This window comes from Mustelus asterias, chromosome 11 (genome assembly GCF_964213995.1).
Source record: "Mustelus asterias chromosome 11, sMusAst1.hap1.1, whole genome shotgun sequence".
NCBI classification, from domain to species: domain Eukaryota; kingdom Metazoa; phylum Chordata; class Chondrichthyes; order Carcharhiniformes; family Triakidae; genus Mustelus; species Mustelus asterias.
In genome coordinates this window covers 93,429,940-93,457,933 of record NC_135811.1, presented here as the reverse complement: position 1 = coordinate 93,457,933, position 27,994 = coordinate 93,429,940, and the positions used below count along the sequence as shown (strand labels likewise).

The following is a 27,994-nucleotide window of genomic DNA, read 5'->3' as shown; positions in this document are numbered from 1 at the left end:
ATAAATCATTAACAAAGGTTTAATGATATAAAATGAACATTTAACATTTGGATTTTACTGAATCAATTTATTTTACATACTCCTTAATATATGTTGGAAAAACCGCTACTACAGAGGAATTGTCCACTTCCATTCATGGTTTTATCTTCATAAATCAATATGCTGTTATTTAACTTATTGTGGTATGAACTCAAGTTTTCGCATTATTTATACAACAAACCTGCAAGCTAATTTTTCTTTACAAATACAAAATAAATGATATCTTGTTGAAATGAGTAATGGCACAACCGATTTCCAGTTCTGATTCTGATCCCTCATGGTTCCAATAGAGAAGTGAATTCTTCATGGTCAACAACCGCTGAATTTTTGGTTTAGAAGCTGATGGAGTCCAAAGCGATGGTTCGGAAATGTTCAAATTTTAATTCAAGTTGAACAAATGGTCACCTGATATTAAATATGTGATGGCCCCCAATTTAAGGCACTGAGAGTCTGAACTTGCTGGGCCAGGCAGCTGGATTTATCTGATACTGTCCTGGATTGTTTCTTTAGTGTCCACTAAGCTCACCATGTGGCCTTTCCCATCCGCACTCCTGGGATCGGAGTCAGGAGTCACGCAGTCCACATCATCCGGTTCTTGGCTCTGTGGCGAAATGGGCTGGCCACCTTTCACACGTTTCCACTTCATCCTTCGGTTCTGAAACCAGACCTTTACCTACGGAATAAAGAGTAGGAAATTACAGCTCCTGTGTAAGTGCTCGCCCTCCCCAAAAATATCCATTCCATGTGAAATTCGCCTGCTCAATATCCCGGCCAACCAATGAGATTAGTTACTCTACTGGGTTGATTCGCAAATTAGAACGGGAAATGTAATGGCTAGAAATCGAGATTCAGTCAGTATTTCCCCATGATTTCAATTTCTTAAAATGTTAATTATTTCCATTCTCCATTTTTAAAAAAGAGTTTTCACAGGTCTACAGAATATCATTTGGGTGGCACAGTGGCACAGTGGTTAGCACTGCTGCCTCACAGCACCAGGGATCTGGGTTTCATTCCTGGCTCGGCATTGTCTGTGTGGAATTTGCACATTCTCCCCGTGTCTGCATGGGTTTCCTCCGGGTGCTCCGGTTTCCTCCCACAGTCCAAAGATGTGCAGATTAGGTGTATTGGCCGTGCTAAATTGCCCTTTAGTGTCAGCGGGAGTAGCAGGGGTAAATGCATGAGACTATGGGGATAGGGCCGAGGTGGGTTGTAGTCTGTGCAGACTGAATGGGCCGAACGGCCTCCTTCTGCACTGTATGTTTCTATGATTATCCTTTTACAGGATGTGGACATCACTGGCATGTTGCCCATCCCTAATTGCCATTGGGCTGAACATTTCAGGGGACAGTTAAGAGTCAACCGCATTGCTGTGGGTCTGGAGTCACATGTAGGCCAGACCAGGTAAGAATGGCTGGTTTCTTTCCCTAAAGGGAAGATAGTTTCATGATCATTAATGAGATTAGCTTCAATTCCACATTTATTAATTGAAATCAATTTCTACCAGCTGCCGTGGTGGGATTTGAACTCATGAGCCAGAGCATTAACCTGGGGATCAGAATTACTAGTTCAGTAGAATCATAGAATCCCTACAGTGCGGAAGAGGCCATTCAGCCAATCGACTCTGCAGCGACTCTCTGACAGAGCATCTTACCAACATCCTCTCCCCTGCCCTATCCCCATAACCCCATACATTTACCATGGCTAATCCACCAAACCTACACATCTTTGGATACTAATGGGCAATTTAGCATGGCCAATCCACCTAACTTGCACATCTTTGGACCATGCGAGGAAATTGGAGCACCCGGAGGAAACCCACGCTGACATGGGGAGAACATGCAAACTCCACACAGTCACCCAAGGCTGGAATTGAACCTGGGTCCCTGGCACTGTGAGGCAGCGGTGCTTATCACTGTGCCACTGTGCTAGTTGGACAAGCAGGTTGGCAGGCATCTTTGTACGTCTGCTCCTGACCCTTTTCAGGGTGGCCATCTACAGGTCCAGGGGTGCATGTGGCCCTTGCTGAGAGGAGGGGGCTGTTGCTCTGGCCACTTCCCTTTCTCTTCCGTGGTCTTGTCTGTGCCCAGGTGGTCCTGGAGAAGCAGCACGTGGTATTACCTTTTACTCATGGAGGCCTGCTGCGATCAGTGGGCAATGCAGGGACTGGGGTGCATAATAGACCCCAACTATATTAAGTTTCCTTTGTTTTGTTTACAGCTTTGTTCTTCATTTATTACATTCCTCTGAAAAGGGGGACACTTTAACCAGGCAAAACTGGAGCAAAGGTTCTTCGAAAAGATACTTAACTGAATACATTTCTGTGCCATTCCAAATATTTTCAGACCACTGCTTGTTGTAATATTAGAAAAGCAAGCGGTTACTACGCTTGTCAGTGCTACATCATGCTTCGGAGTGTGGACACAAGAATATGAACTGTATTTAGGGGAGGCGATGGCCAAGTGGTATTGTCGCCAGACTATTAATCCAGAAACTCAGCTAATGTTTTGGGGACCCGAGTTCGAGTCCCACCACGGCAGATGGCGGATTTGAATTCAATAAAAAATAAATCCGGGATTAAGAATCTATTGATGACCATGAAACCGTTTTCGATTGCCAGAAAAACCCATCTGGTTCTCTAATGTCCTTTAGGGAAGGAAATCTGCCATCCTTACCTGGTCTGGCCGACATGCGAGTCCAGAGCCACAGCAATATGGTTGACTCTCAACCACCTTCTGAAATGGCCTGGCAAGCCACTCAGTTCAAGGGCAACTGGGGATGGGCAATAAGTGCTGGCCAGCCAGTGATGCCCATGCCCCACGAATGAATAACAAAAATACCAATTTACTGACAGATTTGAATATTTCATATATTGCTTCATGTTCTGAAAATGAAATCAGTGTGTTCCTGCATTCCCAAGACTCTCTGGGTGTGTTAAGCTTCTCTTTCTGTGAGGGCACACTATACCAAATTGATAAACCCCTTCAAACTGTGCTTTCAAGTCAATTAGGAATTTAACGGGTTAATTCTTACCTTAGCTAATATATAGGGACTACATAGCACTGGAACAACAAATGCCACAACCAACAGCTCAAGGGCTAATACAGTGATTAATCTGTAAATTGCACAATACCGCATTTATACAACCAAATTCCTATTCCATGAATAACTAGTTTTCCACAAAACCGTATTCACTTACCAGAAATACAAGGAACTCATATGGAAGCCATGCCATTGAAGGTTCCCATGGCCAATCTGCGGTGGGGAGTGTTAGAGCAGTGAAGAGATACACAGCATCTTTTTTTTAAGTTTGTTGTACTTGCAAACAATAATGCCAGCAGCCAAGTAAAAGTGATACGGTAAGCTCAACGCAAATTGAGAGGAAAAATAGTCTCAAATAACAGGAATTCGCACCTACAGAAATAAATAGAGCCAGTGTAAACAGGAAACTGTCCTGACTTACCAGCTCCAATTCACTCAACAGAAGTATGGACTTCAGAACAACTATAATTTTCCAACCGATCACATTGCTGCTAAATTAGAAATTGTAACTGGGGCTTAGATTTCTGGCTTTTTTTAAAGGGATTTCCTGTCTTCTGTTTAATTTAGCTGTTTTTCTAAAGACTCATTATTACCCTGAAATCGAATACAAACCCTCCCCTTCTTTTGCAGTATTCCCAACTGCTGTCATTCGCTCACAATTAAGTTGCACAGCCTGGAGGACACTTTATATTAATGCTTGCGGTTTGAAGGTGATACTTAAACACAGCTTTCAAAACGATTCTGTGTCAATGTTGAGATAAAGAGGGACCCAGGTTCAACTCCAGCCTGGGGTAACTGTCTGTGTGGAGTTTGAACGTTCTCCCCGTGTCTGCGTGGGTTTCCTCCGGGTGCTCCGGTTTCCTCCCGCAGTCCAAAGGTGTGCGGGTTAGGTTGATTGGCCATGCTCAATTGCCCCTTAGTGTCAGGGAGGTTAGCAGGATAAATATGTGGGGTTACAGAGATAGTTATAGAGCCTGGAAGGTGCAGACTCGATGGGCCAAATGGCCTCCTCCTGTACTGTAGGGATTCTATGATCCAGTGACCAGGGCTTGTTTGGCTTTGCAGGTCGGGTAAATTTCATAAGCTTAGGATATAAGGTTGTTGGAAAATTGTGCGGGTTAGGTTGATTGGCCATGCTAAATTGCCCCTTCGTGTCAGGGAGATTAGCAGGGTCAATATGTAGGGTTACGGAGAAAGGGCTGCTGCGATCAGTGGGCAATGCAGGGACTGGGGTGCATAGTCAACCCCAACTATATTACGTTTCCTTTGTTTTGTTTACAGCTTTGTTCTTCATTTATTTCATTCCTCTGAAAAGGGGGACACTTTTACCAGGCAAAACTGGAGCCAAAGCTCTTCGAAAAGGTACTTAACCGATTACATTTCAGTGCCATTCTGGGACTGTTGATGGCACAGGCTCAATGGGCCAAATGGCCTCTTTCTGCACTGCAGGGATTCTGTGAATCGATGAAAGACATGCAAGAGGCAGAAATCCTGATGTGTACCTCAGGTATTGATAATACCAGCCCGGCTAAATCACAACATGTGGCGTGTCAAAGACATCCCCCCCTGTTAAATAAAAGGTATGTTTTGCCCCGGCAATTTCTCAGAGGAGTGGCTTCATCTTCATTCACCAAGAATAGCGGCAGTTCCCCTTTAAGTCAGGTTCCCACCTGGCGATCAGGCCTTTCAACTCACAGCATCTGCCTCTGCGAGTGAAGAGACTTGAACCTCGAAAGTCAGGTCTTTTCCCTTTCCCTCGTTCTGTAAGCCAGCCACACAGAGCTGTCGCAACTCAAGCGATTTAACAGCGTTTAGAATAAAAGAGCAATTGCTCTTAAAACGGGTAGAAGGTTATGGCCTGTTTTAGGAGGAATCAATTGTAACCAGATGCTCACACAAATGAGGCACGGCAGGTCTTGTGTTGTTTTAGCACTTTTGTTGCTGTTGTTTTGGGGGGGGGCGGTTGGTTGAGTGTTTGGATGCAAACGCTTTTCACAAATGGCGTTACTCAATAAAAACAAGTGTCTCAGTCACTTTAGTTCCTCAAACCAAAACAGGCTTGCATTTACTTTGGCACAGTGGGTGCATTTTTTTCTGTATTGCTGGTGTTCTGGAAAGTATTTTTTGTATTTATAGGGATGCACGTCCCTCTCCTCCCTGCACTGTTTTCTGATGGTGGGGGGGAAGGGGTGGGGGTGCTCCTGTTTCCATTCTTCTGGCGGAGACATAATCACTTACTCAGCAGTGTGTTCGAGCAGCAAAGATGAAAACTCAACCTCCGCAGTCACATTGGCTGCTGCCTCTCCCTGTCTCGGTCCACGCATGAAGAATAGGCAGTTTGGATACATCATTTAGGGGAGGGTTGGTGGCGGGTGGCAGCAGGGAGTGGGGAGGGGATGTGGGGGGGGGCAGCATAAAAAAACCATAGAAACCCTACAGTGCAGAAGGAGGCCATTCGGCCCATCGAGTCTGCACCGACAACAATCCCACCCAGGCCATATCCCCCCAACCCCACACATTTACTTTGCTAATCCCCCTGACACGAGTGTCAATTTATCGTGGCCAATCAACCTAACCCTCACATCTTTGGAGTCTGGGAGCAAACCGGAGCACCCGGAGGAAACCCACGCAGACATGGGGAGAACGTGCAAACTCCACGCAGGCAGTGACGCGAGGCTGGAATCGAACCCAGGTCCCTGGAGCTGTGAGGCAGCAGTGCTAACTCGAGGGGGTGAATGGATGCCTAAAGAACTGTAACCGAGTCCCTTTGCATTTTCCAATTTTCCCTCCATCAGTCCAAAATTCCACTCCTGCTGAGTGTCCCCTCATAAATCTTCTGGAGAGGGGAGGACTTTGTGGTTGGCACGGTGGCAGAGTGGTTAGCACTGCTACCTCACAGCAGTGAGAGACCCGGGTTCGATTCCAACCTGGAGTGACTGTCTGCGTGGGTTTCCTCCGGGTGCTCCAGTTTCCTCCCATACTATAAAGATGTGCGGGTTAGGTGGATTGGCAATGCTAAATTACCCCTAGTGTCCCAAGATGTGTAGGTTAGGGGGGATTAGCAGTGTAAATGCATGGGGATTGGGCGGGGTGGGGAGGGTAGGCCTAGGAAAGATGCTCTGTAAGTGAGTTGGTGCAGACTCGATGGGCCGAATGGCCTCCTTCTGCATTGTAGGGATTCTATCAATGCAGCAGCATTGCAAACACACTTTTTCTTTCTCCTATGGTCAGCTCTTTGCGATTGTATAAATGGAGGACAAGCTGTTTTAACCCCCTGTTTTCTTGGTCAAACAGTTGTCTCCAACCTACTCCCAAATTCTGTACTTCTCAGGTTATACTCAGGAAAATCCTGGTGCTGTTCCAAGGAATGCAATTTTGCACTTCAAAAATTTCCATTGCAAATCCTCAATACGAAGGCCAAAAATAATAAAATTTGGCAAACCGCATGATTACTGGGTCAGACTCCCACACTGCCTGCGGTTCCCTTACCCATCATGTCTGTATGAGAAGGCTACGGTAACTCCAGTGTGCAGAACAGTACCCTTTAAGCATTAGGATTGGCTCGCAACAGAAGAGATACCAATCTCTCTTTGCTCTTGACTACAAGGACCTATATTTTAAAAAAAACTCAATTCAGGCATTCTCCATCAATTTCTTTCTGGGCAGTACGGGCTCATAATTCAACACTAACTGGCAGCCTTACTCAGGCAAAATCCACAAACGTGGCTGCTGTGAGGTAAGGAAAAATGTTACACTGGCAGAGTGTTCCTCGCTTTTTTGCCATGAAAAAATGGTCCCAGAAATAATATGGGAACAGTGCCCTGCGTGTATACAATGTCCAATCACAGGCAACGTCAGTCTCCGGGAATGTCGGGCTCTGGGACTCTTAGTTCCCGAGATGGCAAAATCCCAGTTACCTGGACAACCTGACAGGAATGGAAAGTCAAGGCTTGCTCCTTCCTCAGCGAAGGGTCCCTGAGTCTCAGCTGCTTTGCAGCAGGCAACAGTGATTTCATCAACAGTGTGAGAGCCTGGGGAGGAGATGGCCTAGTGATATTATCGCTAGACTACCATTAGACTAATCCAGAAACTCAGCGAATGCTCTGGGGACCTGGGTTCGAATCCCGCCATGGCAGATGGTAGAATTTGAATTCAATAAAAAATATCTGGAATTAAGAATCTACTGATGACCATGAAACCATTGTCAATTGTCGGGAAAAACCCATCTGGTTCACTAATGTCCTTCAGGGAAGGAAATCTGCCATCCTTACCTGGTCTGGCCTTTATGTGACTCCAGAGTCACAGCAATGTGGTTGACTCTCAACTGCCCTTGGAAAACCAAGCATGGGTAATAAATGCTGGCCAGCCAGTGATGTCCATGTCCCATGAATGGATTAAAAAAAGAATGAAGCGGGGTGGGGATGGTAATTCAATATATAAAAAGTTGTGCAAGATGTAGTGAAAGAGCTTAAAAGTAAAATCTGTGACCATGAAAGAACATTGAAATTAATAAAATATTCACCTGTCTTTCTGTGAGATCCAGGTTAACTGCTATCTCGTATCGCCTCAGTCTGGTCAGGTAGTTATGATGGGCAAATTCCGCCTCTAGTTCTCGAATCTGTTCTTTAGTGAATGCTGTCCTCTCTTTTCTGGCCTTGCTGTTAGACTCCGACTTGTAATTTGAATCTTGAGTCTCTGTAACAAGTTACAACAACAATATGATTATAGACAACATCCGTGGGCTGGATCCGACCTCTCCCTGCCAGCTGTTTCTCGACACATCTAAAATATGTCAGGTAGGCAGCCCACTGACCCCCCCCAAATACAATAAAATTGGCAGCCCGCCGTTTAAAGGAATAATTAAAGATCGATTAGGCTTGGTAGCAAGCCTACTAACTGGGATAATACGCTGCCCATGCCATGATATGGTTGGCATGGGCACCTCGGTGGGATTGGACAGGCTGTTTTTTGTAGCCTCGGTGAAAAATGTTGGGAAGGAAGGGGAGGCACCTCATTCAGGGGCGCCCTGTGTTCATCAGGGGCACCATCTACCACCCCCCGTCCCCCACTTCCTTCGATGCCATTTGCCCTCCAAAACACAGTCTCCTGGGCCCCTCCCTGGACTCTCAGCTCCTTCCTTTGCTAAAAACTCAGGACATACCTTCCTGGATCAACCATCACTCTCTTTCGTGCACCTTTCTGTAGTCTCCGCAGTGCCCACTAATGAATCTTAGGTGGCACTTCCTCTCACTGAGGGTAGCCACTCTTAGCTGGCTAAGTCCACCCCCCTCCCCTTTCCATCTGGGGAGGCAAGCAAGCCCCCAACTTGCAGCCCCTTGTTTCCGTGAGTTGCATGGTGTGTGCATAGAGATTAATGGGTTTTAACGGCGGCACTGTGATTAGCATTGCTGCCTCACAGCGCCAGGGACCCAGGTTCAATTCCGGCCTTGGGTCACTGCCTGTGTGCACATTCTCCCCATGTCTGCGTGGGTTTCCTCCGGGTGCTCCGGTTTCCTCCTACACTCCAAAGATGTGTGGATTAGTTTGATTGGCCATGTTAAATGGCCCCTTAGTGTCAAGGTGTTAGCAGAGTGAGGTTATGGGGATAGGGCCTGGGTGGGATTGTGGCCGGTGCAGACTCGATGGGCCAAGTGGCCTCCTTCTGCACTGTAGGAGTTCTATGATTAATCTGGCTCATGAGATTGTGGGTTTTAGCTCCATGTAATGCTTCAGCTCATAAAGTCTGCACTCCAGTGCAACACTGAGGGAGTGACCCATTGCCAGAAAGGTCAGAGTTTTTGGTGTTAAAATGAGGTCCTGTATGCCTGTTCCAGTAGCTAAGGAGCCCACAACACAATTCAAAGAAGGACAGGGAGTTTTACAGTGTCCGCGCCACTGTTTCTCCAATAATCACTATTTGCCAAAGAAACAGATAAATTGGTCATTTGTCTCATTGCTGTTTGTGGATGTTGCTGCACAGAATGTCTGCCACATATGCTTATAGCACACGCCCTACACTTTTGAGGTAATGCATTGGATAGAATACTTTGAGATATTTTAATGCGATGAGGTACTGAATCAATGCAAGAATTACTGGCCAGAATTCTCTGGCCGTTTATGACCTGCCGCCGCTGCGCTCAGCCAAATCTCCATTCACTGCAGCAGGACAGGAGAATCCCGCTGCTGTGAACAGCCGGAGAATTCAGGCCATAATTTAGAGTAAGGATAAGCAACAACACCTCCTCCATGATAATCCTCAACACCAGTACCCCACAAGGCTGTGTTCTCAGCCCCATACTATACTCCTTATACACCTATGACTGCGTGGCCAAATTCCCCTCCAATTCGATGATCAAGTTTGCTGATGACATCACCGTAGTGGGTTGGCTCTCAAACAGTGATGAGACAGAGTACAGGAATGAGATAGAGAATCTGGTGAACTGGTGTGGCAACAATAATCCTTCCCTCAATGTCAAGAAAATGAAGGAGATAGTCATCGACTGGAGGAGATACCTCTGTCTACATCAATGGGGATGGAGTAGAAATGGTCGAGAGCTTCAAATCTTTAGGTGTCCAGATCACCAACAACCTGTCCTAGTCTGTCCATGCCGACACTATAGTTAAGAAAGCCAGCCAACTCCTCTACTTTCTCAGACGACTAAGGAAATTTGGCATGTCTGCTACGACTCTCACCAACATCTACAGATGCACCATAGAAAGCATTCTTTCTGGTTGTATCACAGCTTGGTACGGCTCCTGCTCTGTCCAAGACTGCATGAGGGTCGTGAACGAAGCCCTGTCCATCACTCAAACCAGCCTCCCACCCACTGACACAGTCTACACTTCCCACTGCCTTGGAAAAGCAACCAGCATAATTAAGGACCCCACGCACCCCGGACATTCCCTCTTCCACCTTCTTTCATCGGGAAAAAGATACAAAAGTCTGAGGACACGTACCAACCGACTCAAGAACAGTTTCTTCCCTGCTGCCAACAGACTTTTGAATGGACCTACCTCGCAGTAAGTTGATCTTTCTCTACACCCTAGCTATGACTGTAACACTCCATTGTGCACTCTCTCCTTTCCTTCTCAATGAATGGTATGCTTTGTCTGTATAGCGCACAAGAAACAATACTTTTCACTGTATACTAATACATGTGACAAGAATAAATCAAATCAAATCAAATTATTGGTTGGAAGAGGTTGGAAAGTTGTAATCTAATTGCAAGATTCGAGTAACATCACAAGTGGAACAAGTTACGTTTATATAGTGCCTTTCACATCCTCAGGATGCCCAGAAGTGCTTTGTAGCCAATGGCTTATTTCTGAAGGACAGTGATTTGGACAGGTAGCTTATGCACAGCAAGATCACAGAAGCAGCAATGAAATAACTGAGGGATTGACCCATTTGAGTATTATTGCTTGAATATTGGATGGGGTATGGGGAGAATTCTTTGCTCTTCAAACTATTCCATGGATTTGTTTTTAATGTCCTCCTGTACATGGCCCTGGTTTAATGCTCCATCTAAAAACACAGCACTACTAACAATCTAGGACTGCTTTGGCATTGAGGTTATTTGCACAAGTTCTGGAATGGAAGTTGAGTCCAAAACTAGAGATAAGAGTGAACCAAGCTGCCACTTAAACAACAAGAGTTGATTTGTAACCATTATTTTGAACAATGAAGCCAATGTATGGGATCAAATTTGTTCCCATTATTAGTTATAATATAGACCACAGAGCTTATCCTATTTATGGACAGATTGCACTGATTGTAATGTCAAATACAGATGACCAGTGTTTGTGCCATAGAAATAGGAGCAGGAAGAGGCCATTCGGCCCTTTTGCGCCTGCTCTGCCATTCATTATGATCATGGCTGATCATCCAACTCAATAGCCTGATCCCGCCTTCCCTCCCATATCCTTTGATCCCCTTTGTCTCAAATGTTATATCTAACTACTTCTTGAAGACATTCAATGTTTTGGCCTGAATTACTTTCTATGGCTGACCACTCGGAGTGAAGAAATCTCTCCTCATCTCTGTGCCTGTATCCTCAGACTGTGACCCCTGGTTCTGGACACTTCCACCATTGGGAACATCCCTCTTGCATCACCCTGTCTACTCCAGTTAGTATTTTATAGGTTTCTATGACAACCACCCTCCCCACCCCATTCTTCCGAACTCCAGCAAATGCAAATGCAATCCTGACAGACTCAATCTCTCCTCATACGTCAATCCTGCCATCCCAGAAATCAGTCTGGTAAACTTTCTCTGCACTCCCTCCAAAGCAAGAACATCCGTCGTCAGATAAGTAGACCAGAACTGCACACAATATTCCTGGTGTGGCCTCACCAAGGCCTTATAGAATAGCATCGAGACATCCCAGCTCCTGTATTCGAATCCTCTTGCTATGAAACTCCACTGAACAACAATCACTATATCGAGACTCTAAATGTGTGACAATCTCTGATCAGTGACTGAGAAATGTCCATCAACTCATGTGGGAGTGGTGTTTGGATTATGGAACAATTAGGTTTTGACAAAGAGCTAGCACAGACATGATGGACCAAATGACACCTCCTGTGCTATAAACATCCATGGTCTGAGTGATTTCTATTCACTCGCAGCTAGTTGTATTGAACGGTAACAACATAACAGTGTGGAAAAGTTCCAACTACTCCTACAAGAACAAAACAGCATTGTTATTCAACTAGAAAGAACCTGCATTTATATCCTTAGGACATCCCAAAGTAAATCACAGCCTACGTGCTTCTGTTTCTTGAAAAATTTATCTGAGGAACATTCCCAGTTGACGTTTACTGAAGATTTTGAAATCATTTTACTTTTTCCACCAGCCTCAAAGGCCTAACAAGGTGGCACAGTGGTTAGCACTGCTGCCTCACAGCGCCAAGGACGTGGGTTCGATTCCCGGTTTGGGTCACTGTCTGTGTGGAGTTTGCACGTTCTCTGCATGGGTTTCCTCCGGGTGCTCCGGTTTCCTCCCACAGTCCAATGACGTGCGGGTTAGTTTGATTGGCCATGCTAAATTGCCCCTTCGTGTCAGGGGGACTAGCAGGGTAAATATGTGGGGCTACGGGGGATAGGGACTGGGTAGGGTGTGGTCGGTGCAGACTCGATGGGCTGAAGGGCCTCCTTCTGCACTATAGGGATTCTATGATTCTAACCTGATTCCTTGATTCAAGAGCTGCTCCTGTTTTTTAATCATTGATGGGATGTTGAGGCTTGGGGCAAAGTGGGTATTTAGTGTTCAACCCGAAAGGGAATGTTCTGGTGAGTGATGTTTTGAATCCACCCTCAGGGCACATTGCAGCTAACCAGATTTCTGGAGTGACAGTTGGCCAGACTGGATAAAGATCGGACACATTTCCATCCCTAAAGGACATATATGGGTCCTTATCATAACAATCCCGTATCGTCAACATTACCAATGTTTATTCCGGATTTAATTAATTGAATTTAAATTCTCCATCAGCTGCTGTGGTGGGATTTGAATTTATATTACCAGATTATTCATCCAGGCCTCAGGGAAACCAGGCCAGTACTCCAACCCCAGTTCCTGCAGTATCTGAAATATAAAGCTGATAGCAGTCTAAGTTTCCAATCTCTCCTAGCTTTCTCCCTTCTGGATGAATCATAGAAAGCCGCCAGTGCAGAAGGAGGCCACTCGGCCCATCACGTCTGCACCGACAACAATCCTATTCCCAGGCCCTATTCCCGCTTAGTTTCAATAATAACTCCACGGAGGCGAAAGTCCAAGTTGCTTTATTTACATCATACATCTGTACACAGCCAGCTCTCCAGTTACTCCCTGCTGCATGCAGGCTGGGCGTCTGACACACTTGCTTTAAATAGGGAGCATGATGCTACCTGACTTAACCATCAATTAAGACTCATCAGGTATTTCTTTTCATACTCTAGCAAGCCAACCTTATTAGCCTGGCTGAAGTCATCACAGTTGCCCTGTTAATCCATCTAACCTATCACATCCCGGGACACTCAGGGTTAATTTAGCATAACCAATGTACCGAACCCGCCCATCTTTGGACTGTGGGAGGAAACTGGAGCACCTGGAGGAAACCCACGCAAACCTGGGGAGAATGTGCAAACTCCACACAGACAGTGACCCAAGTTGGGATTTGAACCCGGGTTCCTGGAGCTGTGAGGCAGCAGTGCTAACCACTGTGCTACCGTGCCGCCCCTATGCCACTGCGCTGCTATGCTGTATGATGGATACAGTTCCATGAGCACATGTAGGAATACACTTCAACGGCCAATGACTGTTTACAATTGTTGCCCTCATACAGTTGAGGTCTAGTTGATATCCACATACAATCACCCTCCAATAGAGTTGCTAGAAGATGATCACAAATAGAATGCTGGATGATTTTTCCCTTCCCCAATTCAAGGTTGCCAAGGCCAATTTTTTAAAAAATCATTCATGGGACATGGACATCACTGACTGGCCAGCATTTATTGCCCATCCCTAGTTGCTCGAGGACAGTTGAGAGTCAACCGCATTGCTGTGGCTCAGGAGTCATGTGTAGGCCAGACCAGGCAAGGATGGCAGATTTCCTTCCCTAAAGGACATTAGTGAACCAGATGGGTTTTTCCGACAATTGACACTGGTTTCATGGTCATCAGACGATTCTTAATTCCAAATATTCTTTCTTGAATTCAAATTCCATCATCTGCCATGGCGGGATTCGACCCAGGTCCCCAGAACATTAGCTGAGTTTCTCGATTAATAGTCTAGTGATAATACCACTAGGCACGTGTCTCCCCTAAATCATTATATCCCCACCAATCACTGCCTCAAATTAGGGTAGCTAATAAGCAGAATCTGGGAAGCAAACCTTTCTGATCTGTAAAGATCAGTGTCAAATTGGGGAGGGAGTTTAGTTTTGGTTGAGCAGTAGCACTCTCGCTGCTTATCCAGATGTCTGTAGATTCAATAGCAATGCCAGAAAGTTGAGCACAAAATCTAGGCTCACACTTGAGTGCAGGACTGAGAGAGTGCTACCCTGCTGGATGTGCTGCTGTCTTTCAAGTAAGGCAGTTGGCCTGCCCTTTCAGATTAATGTATGAGATCCCAAGAGATTATCTGAAGAAGAGGTGGGGTGGTGGGCATTATCCCCAGAGTGGGATTTTCCGGCCGCACTCACCCCGAAACCGAAAATCCCGCCCAAGGTCAACGAACCTTCCCATGGTCCGCCCCTCGCCCACCACGATTCCCGTGGCGGGCAGAACGGTAAAACGCGTTTGTCTCTTAAAGTGTATCTCAAACAGATTATCTCACCACTATCTGGGCAACCTTGCTGTGTGCAAATTGGCTGCCACGTTTCCTACATTATAACAGTGGAGACACTTCAAAAGTATTTTATTGATTATAAATTGCTTTGGGATGCCCCGAGATCACTAAAGCTAATACATAAATGTCAGTCTTTCTTTCTCAGTGAAATTGTGTAAAACCATTGAGAGAACTCTCGTCATTGCCAAATAATTAAGTTTGGTTCTAAATACTGAAATCTCTTGTGCAATACACCTTGTGAGGTATAGCTTTGATGCAACAACTATGAGCCAAACTGTGTCTATAACGAGGGAAGAAAACATATTGTAGCACTGCATTGCAATGGAGCTTGTGGAAGAATGGCAACGATTAGAAAAGGCATATGTGTCTAGAAGGTGTAAAAACAATAGTTCTGCAATGTCAAATGTAGCAGGAATGTAATTTGTCTTAATTGCGATGAGCTCAACCGTGACAGACTTCCAAATGCCATCTGCTTTTAAAAGGACCATGCTATTTCTTCCAAAAGTCCTTTTTGGAATCCATCGTGCAAGTTGCATTTCCCCAGTGCAAATTAAAGCAGAAATAAAAGGTGCCGTACGGCTCCAATGCACTGAACCATCAATAGACTGAGTCACTGACACATTGAACGGGAAACGCATCTTAAAATGCTGCGGGAGGTTTCATTGTCGGGTCGACTAAACCTCCCCATATGTCAGAGGAGCCCTGATTGCAACAAATGGCTTTGCCAAGCGCAGCGCTAAGCGAAAGCCAGGCTTCCTCCTAAAATGGAAGAGGGAAAACTGGGGAGAGTCGTCCTTTTGTTCATGTGTGCTTCAAATGTGCACTGCACATTATTGGCTGAGGGAGGGAAGCCAGCCAGACGCTTGCCCTGTCAGCCACAGATGGTTCACTGATCAGGAATACCAATGGAACCGGGAAATAGCCTCAAGGGGAAAGAAAAGCTTTTTTTAAAAAAAAAGCAACTCAAAGATTTTAAAGGATTCCGATGACTTAAATTTCTTTGTAAAGTGGAGTTGCCACAGAATCGCCCAGTGGTTTATCTAGGCAGGGACAAGGATTTTATTGCAGTGAAATGTTAATAATTGTGTCAGTATTGTCATATTCGGACAAAAAAAATGTTTTTATTTCAGGCTGAAATTTTCAATTCAACGTTCAGTTTATTAAAGTACAGTAAAGTTTATTTATTAGTCACGAGTAAGGCTTACATTAACATTGCAATGAAGTTATTGTGAAATTCCTCCAGTATAGGGGAAAGTATAGCAGAAAGTATATAGTCCAGTCTATACTTTAATATATATACTTTCTTCTAGTATAGGGGAAAGTATATATGTTAAAGTATAGACAGGACTTTCTCGCTAGTTTTTGTCTTCTTTCATTTTCCGACCTCGCCCATGGCTGAGGGTTCTCCAGTCCCGCTGCAATGAATGGAGTTTTGGCTGAGCTCCAAATTCTCCATTCTTGCTGGCAGCAGTGGTGGGGCGTCCGGCATTGGAGCAGGGAAGATACGCAGCTTCCTTCAGAATTTAAATACAATGCGAATAAAGTTTGAGCTCCAAAACGAGCATTAAGCAGGGAAAGGCCCTCAGCCGATCAGGTCTGTTCCTCCCGCACTATAAATAAAAAAGATTCTGCAAAACTAGCTGCGGTTTTACTTGCCTGTAAATCGCCAGCTGCAATGTTATCATACAAACATATCAGATTCCCCTCGGCTTTGTTTTTAAGTTTTGTGCTAATCAAAGTGAAGAACATCAGCCCTTAGATACAGAACCCTTTCCACTGAGTGTCAGCATCAATCCCTTTCTGACAAGACACAGCGCCAACAAAAGCCATTGGGAGAGCACACCAGCACAAGGATTGGAGCAGGTCCAAGAAGGAGTCCCACCACCACCTTTGCAGAACATCTAGCGATGAGCAATCAATGCCACTTTGCCATCTTTGCCCAGATCCCAGAAATAAATGTGTAGCTCACGCTACTCTGCTCCTGACCCTATGCCAACCACATCACCTCACCCTCAACTTCAAATGACCACACTCCTGCACCAGCGTGCTAAACATTTCCACACTAGCTGCCCTGTTGTCTCTCCGATTGCTGTTTCCAATTGGGATGTGCCCCTATGTACTAGTGGGAGGCAATGGCCTATTGGTATTATCCCTAGACTATTAATCCAGAAACTCAGCTAATGTTCTGGGGACCTGGGTTAGAATCCCACCACGGCAGGTGGTGGACTTTGAATTCAATAAAAATTAATCTGGAATTAAGAATCGACAGATGACCATGAAACTATTGTCGATTTTCAGAAAGACCCATCTGGTTCACTAATGTCCTTTAGGGAAGGAAATCTGTTGTCCTTACCTGGTCTGGCCTACATGTGACTCCAGAGCCACAGCAATGTGGTTGACTCTCAACTGCCCTCTGGAATGGCTGAGGAAGCCACTCAGTTCAAGGGCAACTAGGGATGGGCAATAAATGTTGGCCCAGCCAGTGACACCCATGTCCCCCGAATTAATAGAAGAAAAAGCAACTGGAGTGAGAGTGCCAAAAACCATTTCAGTGAAGACTCAGTGAGCTTCTTTCATCCAATTACAATTGGCAAGATTTGAACCCAGGTCCCAGAGTGGAAAGGCAACTGACTGACCCACTGTGCTATTTGGTTTCCTCGCTGCCATTCTATGGAAATTTTGACCAATAATTGTGCTAATGTCTCCTTCAGAATGGCAGAGGGAAAAATGGCCAAAAACATGTCTTTGTTACATCAAACCATAACAACAGGAAGTTTCAAGACTATGGGATGGAAGATGTTTTCTATAATGTGCGTTACCGCCTCAGCTGTTTTTCAGACCATTTCAGATGCACACTCAAGAATATTTGTGAAAATGCAATATGTTACCAATAGGTATTTGTGTAATGATCTATCAATTGTGTCTTGAAAATGAAAGGGATAAAAAAAAAGTGCAGTAAAAGTTTGCAATGTAGCAGATGTACATCTGCACTGATGACTAACATGGCATATTGAGTGTGGAATTTTCAAAGCAGGAAATTCTTGGCTATTCCAAGATAGTAGCCTGTCAATAAACTCCCCAACCTATCAGCACAGGCTCAGTAAAAATGCCGGATTGTGACAAGTTTACCCGAGATTTGATTACCAGAAGTTAAGGCATTCGAAGTTGTGGAATGGCGCAGACCTTCCAAGTGCCATTTATTGGAAGTGACTGTCTGTCATTTGTTTTGGTTTCAAAACGTGCCCTAAATGTGTCTGATACATGCCGTTTTTGTTCCATATGTTTAACTTTGTAATTTGCCTTGCTTCTGCTGATAATAAATTTCTCGCCGAACAGGTTCTCAATGTTTCATTTCACTGTTTCTCTATAGCTCATATTCACACTGCAGCACCAACCTAGAAAAATTTAGGCATACAAGGAGACCACTCAGCCCTTCGTGTTGTTGCGAGCTGAAAAAGAACACTCATGTCTAAGCCCACTTCCCAATTCTTTGCAGCAACTCGTCAAGGCTTCTTAAACTGCACCATACAAACTCAGCACCTCTATCACATATAAGGCACCACTACTTGCAAGTTCCCCTCCAATTACCCAAAGTTGGGAGTATATCATCATTTGGTGGCACGGTGGCACAGTGATTAGCACTGCTGCCTCGCAGCGCCAAGGACCCGGGTTCAATTCTGGCCTTGGGTGATTGTCTGTGTGGAGTTTGCACGTTCTCCCCATGTCTGCGTGGGTTTCCTCCAGGTGCTCCAGTTTCCTCCGAAAGCCCGAAAGACATGCTGATTAGCTGGATTGGCCATGCTAAATTCTCCCTCAGTGTCCCCGAACAGGTGCCGGAGTGTGGCTACTAGGGCATTTTTGGAGTAGCTTCATTGCAGTGTTAATGTAAGTCTACTTGTGACTAATAAATAAACTTATCAACTTAATTATCCTAACTTGGAACTATATCATCATTCGGCAGCACGGTGGCACAGTGGTTAGTGCTGCTGCTTCACAGCGCCAAGGACCCAGGTTCGATTCCTGGCTTGGGTCACTGTCTGTGTGGAGTTTGCACATTCTCCCCATGTCTGCGTGGGTTTTGTCCGGGTACTCTGGTTTCCTCCCACAGTCCAAAGATGTGCAGGTTAGATGGATTGGCCATGGTAAATTGCCCCTTAATGTCCCAAATTGCATAGATTAGGGGGATTAGTGGAGTAAATAGGTGGGGTTACAGGAATAGGGTGTGGGGTGGGTCTGAGTAAGATGCTCTGTCAGAGAGTTGGTGCCGAATGGCCTCCTTCTGCACTGTAGGGATTCTCTGATTCATTCACTGTCGCTGGATCAAAATACTGGAAATGCCTCGCTAACAGCAATGTGGGTGTACCTTCACCGCATGGACATCAAGAAGGTGCCTCAGCACGACCTTCTCAAGGATAGTTAAGGATAGACAGTAAATAGTGGACTTGCCAGCTTTGACCACCTATGAATTCAATAAATCTTCTGCGTTATTACAACTCAACAATGAGAACACATTCTAACTAGGTGATGCACAAATTTTCTAAGCCCACAGTTTGTTATTCCTATTTCAGGAGAGTTGGTTGACAGCTCCTGTAAAAATACATCTGGGCAAGATACATTTTCATTCTCAATTGTGAAAATGTACTGTCACTAGCCCGGGAACTGGGCGTATCAGTGGCTTTAGTACAAAGATCTTTCATCTCTGGGTCAGAGGTTTGATTTCAACAAATAGCTGCAAAGTTGGAACTCCCTTTTTTGCAGATTGAAAGATCATCTAAAGTCCAATGATTTGAACAGGTGGACTCCCAAGGGTAATATTATGCAGTTGTCAGCTAACGTTTGGTCCTAATTAAGATAAAATTATCATTGCCACGGAGAGGTTATTCAATGAGCAACTCATTTTGGAACTGGGAAAATTCACACTGGAGCAGTTGGGACTTCTCCCCGAACGTCGGATTTCCGTAGAAATTACAATCCCGAAACAGCCTGTTTGGTTCAACCAGTCTGTGCTGAGGTTTAACCTGCACATGAGCCCACTCTGTTACCATAACCCATTTCTTCAACCATCTACCTAACCAATTTTTAATGTTAACAATGTTTGATGTCTACTTCAATCAGTAACTCAGGTGGTACATCCCAGCGTCACAATTTTCTGTGCAAACAGTTCCTATCCTAAACCTCAAATGTAATCTTACACTTTCATCTTAATCCCTCAGGCACTGGAAACGACCTGTTCTAAATCCCTTCATCATTTTAAAGACCTCTCTATCAGGTCACCCCGATTATCCCTTCTGCTCTAACAAAGCCACCCCAGTTTTCTTGCACTACAATTCTGTGGTGTATTCTTTCCATTGCCTCAATCTCAAGGCAATGGAATCTCAAGTTGCTGGCTGGAAGTCGCCTCTTTTTAGGAAGGCCCGATCACAGATTGCGCCAGTCAGGCACTTAACAAGCCAGCCATGGGTCCTCCCCCTAGCATCATGGACCCCAGGGGTGGAAGCCCTACCTGCCAAGAGCTGCTGGCCAACCAGAGGTCGGTATCTCTATTCAACCTCAGCACCTTCGAGGAAATGGTGGCTGCTGCCAGGACAATAGGGAGTTCTAGTTTATTTATTAGTGTCACAAGCAGGCTTACATTAACACTGCAATGGAGTGCAATGGGCGGCACGGTGGCACAGTGGTTAGGACTGCTGCCTCACAGCACCAGGGACCAGGGTTCAATTCTGGCCTCAGATCACTGTCTGTGTGGAGTTTGCACATTCTTCCGGTGTCTGTGTGGGTTTCCTCCGGGTGCTCCGGTTTCCTTTCATAGTCCAAAGGTGTGTGGGTTAGGTTGAGTGGCCATGCTAAATTGATCCTAGTGTCAGGGGATTAGTAGGGTAAATATGTGGGTTTATGGGAAGAGGGCCGAGGTGGGATTGTGGTTGGTGCAGACTCGATGGGCTGAATGTCCTCCTTCTGCACTGTAGGGATTCTATGATTCTAAGTTACTGTGAAAATACCCGAGTCTCCACACTCCGGCGTCTGTTCGGGTGCACTGAGGAAGAATTTAGCATGGCCAATACACCTAACCAGCACGTCTTTCGGACTGTTGGAGGAAGCCGTAGCACCTCGAGGAAATACACATAGAAATTAAGAGAACGTGCAGACTCCGCACAGTGCCCAAGCCAGAAATCAAACTTGGGTCCCTGGCACTGTAAGGCAACAGTGCTAACCACTGTGCCACCGTGCCACCCAGGATCATTGCTGGATCAAAGGCCACCGATAAATGATGGGATTCGTGGGGTGGGGTGTTGTGGGAGAGGGGGAGAGAGGGATCAGAGCAAGGGTGGGAGGAAGAGGGTGCTGCCTCACAGTGGAACACCCCTCTTGATGCTGATTCCCTGAATCAGGTACTGAGTGCCTTTGACCAGGAGTCCATACACAACCCACACTGGTTTGCTTGTTGTGCTCCCTGCACACCAGGGGTAAGCCCCTGGCTTGGCGATGGGTTAATACCAGCGACAGTGGAGTTATTAACTGTCCACTTAAGGGCCTCAATAGGCAGCGAGGTTGAACAGTCATCCATGGGCCTTTCCACTATGGACCTAATTTGCGTGGAGGTGAGAATGTGGCCGGGTCCCCACCTGCCACCTGATTAAATGCCCCTCCACCCTTCTGGCCAATCCATCTAACCTACACATCTTTGGACTGTGGGAGGAAACCAGAGCACCCGGAGGAAACCCATGCAGACACGGGGAGAATGTGCAAACTCCACACAGACAGTGACCAAATGCCACCAAACTCACCAAACCAAATGCCACCAAACTCACCTTGAGCAAAGTGCACAAGATTCTGCCCAACATCTTCCCTGTGGTGTGGAACCAAGGACTGCACTCAGTACAACAAAGGTGCTCTCACTAAGGGTTAAGACATATTGGGGTATATTTTCTTCCATTTAGTAAATGTTAGCAAAAAGAACAAGATAAATGTGAAGTGGAAAAATGGCACTTCATACACTGTCCACTTGCAAACGCAGAAAATGGATTTTATGAGTGAAGCAAAGTAGAGGAGATTGACTTATGTCTGGGCTGTACAGTATTGCTTGTTTAGAGCCTGAGCACTGGCACAGTCAAGGTGGGCCAAACTGTCTGTTCCTGCTATAAATCTGTGTAATTCTATTTGATTTGGGAGGACTCGTTGTGGACTCTGGGTGCAGAAAGTGGGAATAGGTTCCAATTCACAGCACTGAGGTTTCTCACCTTAATGAAAAAAAGTCATGTTTAAAAAAAAATAATTGAGGAAACAAAGGAGACAAAGTGTTGATGTATTGAAGGGCCAGCCTGCAACAATAGCACTTCCTCTCCTCAATCAGCAACAACTTCACTAATGCTGGCAGAAAGGCTTTCTCAGTTACATTCAACCAGGAAAGACTCAAATGAATTGATCCATAAATAAAACGCAATTGTGATTTATTATAACCTTCCCCGCTGGATCATTGTGATATTGTCAGACCAAACGCAATAAAAAGTCATAGTTAAAACTTTACACTTTTACAACCCAAGATGTCTTCATAATTTAACTGCATCCCCCTGCAATAAATTTAAAAATCATAACGTCAGGGGTGGGCTTCATGCAACAACCAAAATCCCAGTAAATTTATAACATGGGCAATTTAAAAAAAGACATGATTTAATGTATGGGCATGATGTCAACTAGCAGAGAAGCCAATTATGGAATGCGTGATTGTAAAGAAATCTGGGTCAGATACTGAGGTGAGATTCTTATTTTAAGTTTTCGTGCAATCGAGAATTTTCAAAAGTTGTGACTCTTGTAACTTGTGAAATTTGGAGTGTGCCCAGGCAGGTTTACTAAATGTAAAGCTACGTGGGGAGCAGATACTTTACACTATTCACCATAAAATCCCGACGGAAGGAGGCCATTTGGCCCATCAAGTCTGCACTGACAACAATCCCACCCAGGCCCTATCCCTGTAACCCCACGTATTTACCCTGCTAATCTCCCCTGACATTAAGGGGCAATTTAGCATGGCCAATCAACCTAACTTGCACACCTTTGGAGTGTGGGAGGAAACCAGAGCACCCGGAGGAAACCCACACAGACACAGGGAGAATATGCAAACTCCACACAGATGGTGACCCGAGGCCGGAATTGAGCCTGGGGTCCCTGCCGTGGTGTGGCAGCCGTGCTAACCACTGTGCCAGCCCACTATTAAGACTGAACATTTCAAGCTCGGGCAGTTTATTATAGGGTTGTCATAACAAGAAACAAATATAACACTCATGGAGTTTACGATTACCTTTGTTGAAATAGTTTGTCAATTTTTGTGTTCATAATTATGCCGTTTGGTGGATCATGCTGATACTGTGTTTATCCTTCACTTTTAACAGCTCCTGAATTTGATTAAAATATATTACCAAAGATGAAATCTATAACGTCTTTGATCCATTTCTGAGTGATCCGCCTGCCTGCATTACCATTTTAAATAAGACTAATAAACCATTTGAACTGCAGAAATAAGTCAGTATTGGATTGTAACTTCAATCATTGGATAAAAGGGGCACATACCTACGACAACACATGCAATGTTGATTGACTTTGAAATAGATAAAACGCAAACACATTACCAGTTTTTCAAACTTTGCTCCTAACTAGAGGTCCAAAAAAAAAGCTGGCATAAAGTCAAATCAATTTCATCCAGATGTTGCTTTTTAAAAATGAAACCCTTTTATTAATAATAAGCGGATCACACTGATTACCACAAGATTAGTCGGGCATATGTTATCCAGTCAGTAGAAATAATTAATGTAACAAACTTTGAGCCAAGTTGAAGCCATTTATAACTAGACCCTAAAATTAGGGTAGATCTTGTTGGTATAATAATTTCAATGTACTTTGCTTAATTTGTGTTTGGTTATTATTTGTCATGACACTGGTCGCATTTATGCACCGCATTGTTGATTTATGATATGATTTGCGCAATGGTATCAATGATATGCGGCCAAATGCTGGAAGTTCTCAGTCCAGTAGCTGTCTTGCAATGTATGAATACAAAACACATGAACGTTTTCAGGAACAACCAGATTTAGGGGCTGCTTCAGTATCAGAATGGAAGAATAACCAAGGCATCAATGTCATGTGTTACTTAATAGGCACCCAGTTTGTTCAAAGGGACGCTTCTCTCAGGCGATGCATGTTCTAAAATTCTTTGTTTCGTGATAAAGGGAACAGATCTTTCTGGAGACTGGTCAATAAAAACGTAAAGTCTACCTCTGCTTGCGATTTTTATAGTTACTTTTCTTATGTAAGTCTTATACGATGCAGAAAAGCACCAGAACAAAAATCTTGGTAAGCAATGTGGATAGTGTTCACTATTTATGCCAACTTGTAAATATATTTGTGAATGTTTTCGCTTGCCAATATCTTGAGTGAAACGGTACACCAATTCCCTTTTTTAAGCAAGTTTATGATTTATTTTTGCAACTACTATTAAAGATGATATCTTTATGATGTTGCACCAAATCCCTCATGGTTACTTAGCACAATGAAATGAAGCAAATTGTGATTCCATGATGGGAAATGTCTTCAATGATAAGATTTGACAGCATGGTTCTAGACTGGGCTAATTGTAACAGATATTACAGGTAGCAATGATTATGTTCGGCCAAAACTAGATTCAGAACAGAAAAAAAAGCACAAAGCAAAATGAAACCATAAAAGGTAACAAGCAAATGACACAAGAAAGGTTGAATAAAATGAGGGAAAGAATAAGAGCAAGCCAGAATGGGTTAAAATAGAGAGTTGAACTAAAGTGGATAACTATGAACACAAAAGAATTAAAATACTCAAATGGAAGACTGAAGACTCAAATAAGTCACTTTTTGGGACCAACTAAGTTTTCTTATGGAGTCCCAATTTTAAAAAGAAATCAGTGCAGGCAATCACATGCAAAATCAACAATTTATGCTAAAACTACAAGTGCTCACAGAAATAGTAAAACCACCAAAACTTAATTGACTACAATGAAAAACATTATTCAAACACATTTCCTAAGCTTACTTACAAACGAATTAGTGTGTATAAAATAAAACTATCGCAAATGCTGAAGGATTGTCTGGGGCATTTGCAATATCTTCACTAACAAAAGTAACTTTCTCGCTTTTATAAAATTGTCAAGCTTGGGCATTACTAATTTCGCAAAATGAAATGACAAAAAATGTTAACGTTAGCAACGACAAAAAAATAGACCCCAGCTAATAGAAAAGCAGACACGAATCAAGTTATAATATGAAATCGTGAACCTTAAGTTTTCTAAAATTACAAATAACTTTGAACTAGTTTAGATTTTGGGAAAGCTTCTCTCCTTCAGATCAGAAAACTCAGTAAGATTTTATTTTGCATAAGGACAGTATTTGGGGTATGTTTATTTACATTTTCTCACATGATGTTGAGATGGAAAGATCCATCTGCACTAGCAATGTGTTCAGCTCTGCTGTTTTTGATAGCCTTTTTGTATTTTGAACAGACTGTTCAAATATTTTTGATTTGTTCTAGTTCTTTAATAATGTATCATCTCCCCGATCCACTACCTAATACACATCAAGTGTCTTATTTTGAAAGTGAAATTAAATTTGTAGGAACTGCAATATTGCTCCAACATACACCCCTCTGTAGTTTCAATTGACATTCAATTTGCTTTCTTCAAATGCAGTTCTATTGTATATACATTAAACTGTGCATTACACACCTGTTTGTATAAAACTGGAGGTTACCACTGAGTTTCATGTCTGAAGTGTAAAATGAACACATTTAACAATGCTGTGCTTATAAAATTCACTTTAATACTATCATTTTACATTAATGTGTGCACTACTATGGTCACTCTGTTCTCAATTTTAGGTTTAGGTTTTCTAGCACATTAGCACCTGGTCCTCTTTAAAGCACAAATTAAACTTTGATAATGCAAAACATATGCAGATTGTATGGAACAGATTTAGGAATAGCCTCTGTATTGATGTGGATTATGTTTAAAAAAAACCTGCACATATATTTTTCTTAATAATTTGATTAAAATTGAGAACAACTGAAAATATATAAAATGGCAAATACATAGGAATGAGTTGCAAGGTTGAAACTTAACCGCTGAGTTTAAAAGTCAAAACTCGGAACAAAACTTAAGTTATTTAAACCAACTGAACTGTTCCTAGAATTGACCATTTGGCGTCTGTTTAAACATTTCCAAGCATATAGCTCTTCGATAAAATTTTGCAGTGTGGGTGAAGATTATTTTAAGGTCTTACGAAGTATCAAGAAACATTACAAAGTGTCAAGAAACACATAACTGCCCTTCCGATAATAACCTAAAACTTATTGCCTGCACAAAACTCGCCACTGTGAAAGAAAGTTGAGGTTCCCTCGATACAGAAATGATCTTTTGACCATCTACAGTGGCTGGACGGTTTTGGCAATGCACGGCATGTAATATATACATATATTTGGTTCTGATATAAGTATATATATATATATATGTGTGTGTGTGTACCTATGGCAATGCACAACACGTATAAGGTTCTGAAACAAGTACATTATTGCAACATCTTGATTCATGCAAGTTGGGAACCAGTTTGGTCTTCATTCGACACTAGCCAGTCCTGTTATATCCCCCTCTCAGCTGTGGCTATATTCATCCCGGTTTCTGAACGGATCAAAGATTTGTTGCGCTTACATGAACTTGGATGGTGCAGGTAGTCATTGTACCTGCTGAGGACTGATTACACTGCTCTCTCTGACTGCTGGAGATTTGGGGCTCAACTTTTCGGTACCAGTTGTACCGGTGAAACGAAAGGATAATTTGAAATTAGTGAGCACCAGAGATTATTACATTGGAATCAATTTTCACAAACATTCTGCAGAAGGACAGATTAGGTTTTTTTCTCTCCCCTGTTCGTGTTTCGTAATGGGGCGAGAATGCAACTTTTTTGCAGCTGACTTTCCGGCAGGTGCTGAAACGGATGCTTTTCAAAGTTTGTGTCTCGTATTCATAGCTTGTGATTTTGTTCAGTATCAAAACGGTGACATAGAAATAACATTTAATAGCTTGGGAAATAACTTAATTTGAAACTCATTTCGTTGCTGCGGGGTTGCAACAAATGCAAATTAAAATAAGTGGTCAAAAGTATTTATCACTTTTAAAATAAATGTGCAAAAATATATATCATTTATAAAATAAGTGTGTAAAACTATTTATCACTTATAAATTAAGTGTACAAAAGTATATCACTTTTAATGTGTGTGTGAATGTATTTATCAATTAGAAATTAAGTGTACAAGTGTTTATCACTTAGAAAATAAGTCTCCAAAAGTATTTATCACTTTTAAAATAAATGTGCAAAAGTATATATCACATATAAAATAAGTGTGTAAAAGTATTTATCACTTATAAATTCAGTGTGCAAAAGTATATCACTTTTAATGTGTGTGAAGGTATTTATCAAGTAGAAATTAAGTATACAAAAGTGTTTAGCACTTGGAAAATAAGTGTGAAAGTATATCACTTTAAAATAAGCGTGTAGAAGTATATATCTCTTATACTTTTGTACATTTAATTTATATCACTTAAAAATTAAGTGTACACAAGTATATCACTTTTAAAATAAGTGTGTAAAAGTATTTATCACTTAAAATAAATGTGCAAAAGTATTTATCACCATTAAAATAAGTGGACAAAAGTAGCTTTGAATTTGTTGCAAGTGAAATACTTTTGAAAACACAAAAATACATTTAAGGATTGAATAAATAGTGTTTTATTTGGAAGGCTGTTTTCAAAGTAAATGAGTACTTTTATTTCATGTTTTGCAATGAATGACAATGTTTCCGTGCTGCTCTCTCACCTAAAACGTCGCGTTTCCTCTTGGTCACTTTCTTGTCGGGATGGGAAGCGGCGATGCCCCGCTGGCTGCTGTAATCCCCAGTCCCGGGCGGCTGCGAGCCGCCGCTGCTGGTTTCGAAATTGGCGGAGCTGGCGGACAAGCAGGAGGTTTGTCTGTCCCGGGCCGCCGTCGGAGGGGGAGGGGGCGGGGGTGGGAGGTGCCAGTCGGAGCGGGCGAAGCGGCCCGGGTGATGGTCCACATACAGCCGCTCCTCCCCGGGGAAGCCGTGCGCCGCCGCCGCCACCAGGCAGGGCGACGCGAACTCCGAGTAGGCGGCAGCGGCGGAGAAATCGGCGGCGGCCTCCGACTTCTTGTAGAAGGAGAAAGGCGACGGGTAATGGTGCAGGCCCGGCACCCCGGCCCCGGAATGTGGATTCCTCATGCAGCCCCAGACGGCGGCCCCGGAATGCGAATTGCGCATACAGCTGCCTGTGCTCTGATCCATGGAGCAGCTGGGAAGATGCTCTCTGCGCAGTGGAGTGCTTTAAACCCTACAACTCTTTGCAAAAAAAAAGAAAACACCCCTTTTGACACATGCAGTCTTCAATTGAAAGTTTGCAACGATCAGAACATTTTTTAAAAAAAACGTTTTCTTAAAAAATAATGAAATAAATGTATTTAGGCATTGCTTGCAGTCAATGAGGCTGACTCCCTCTGAGT

At 43.7% G+C, this 27,994-nt stretch overlaps 1 protein-coding gene across 1 annotated transcript; it reads right to left on the bottom strand.

The window, feature by feature from the left end:
- Positions 1-27,994, bottom strand: meox1 (mesenchyme homeobox 1). The gene is made up of 3 exons (XM_078224473.1): positions 27,296-27,994; positions 7,601-7,773; positions 1-712 (listed from the first exon to the last, which is right to left on the bottom strand). Exons 1-3 carry the CDS (start codon positions 27,777-27,779, stop codon positions 518-520), a joined length of 852 nt encoding a protein of 283 aa, XP_078080599.1. The 5' UTR covers positions 27,780-27,994; the 3' UTR covers positions 1-517.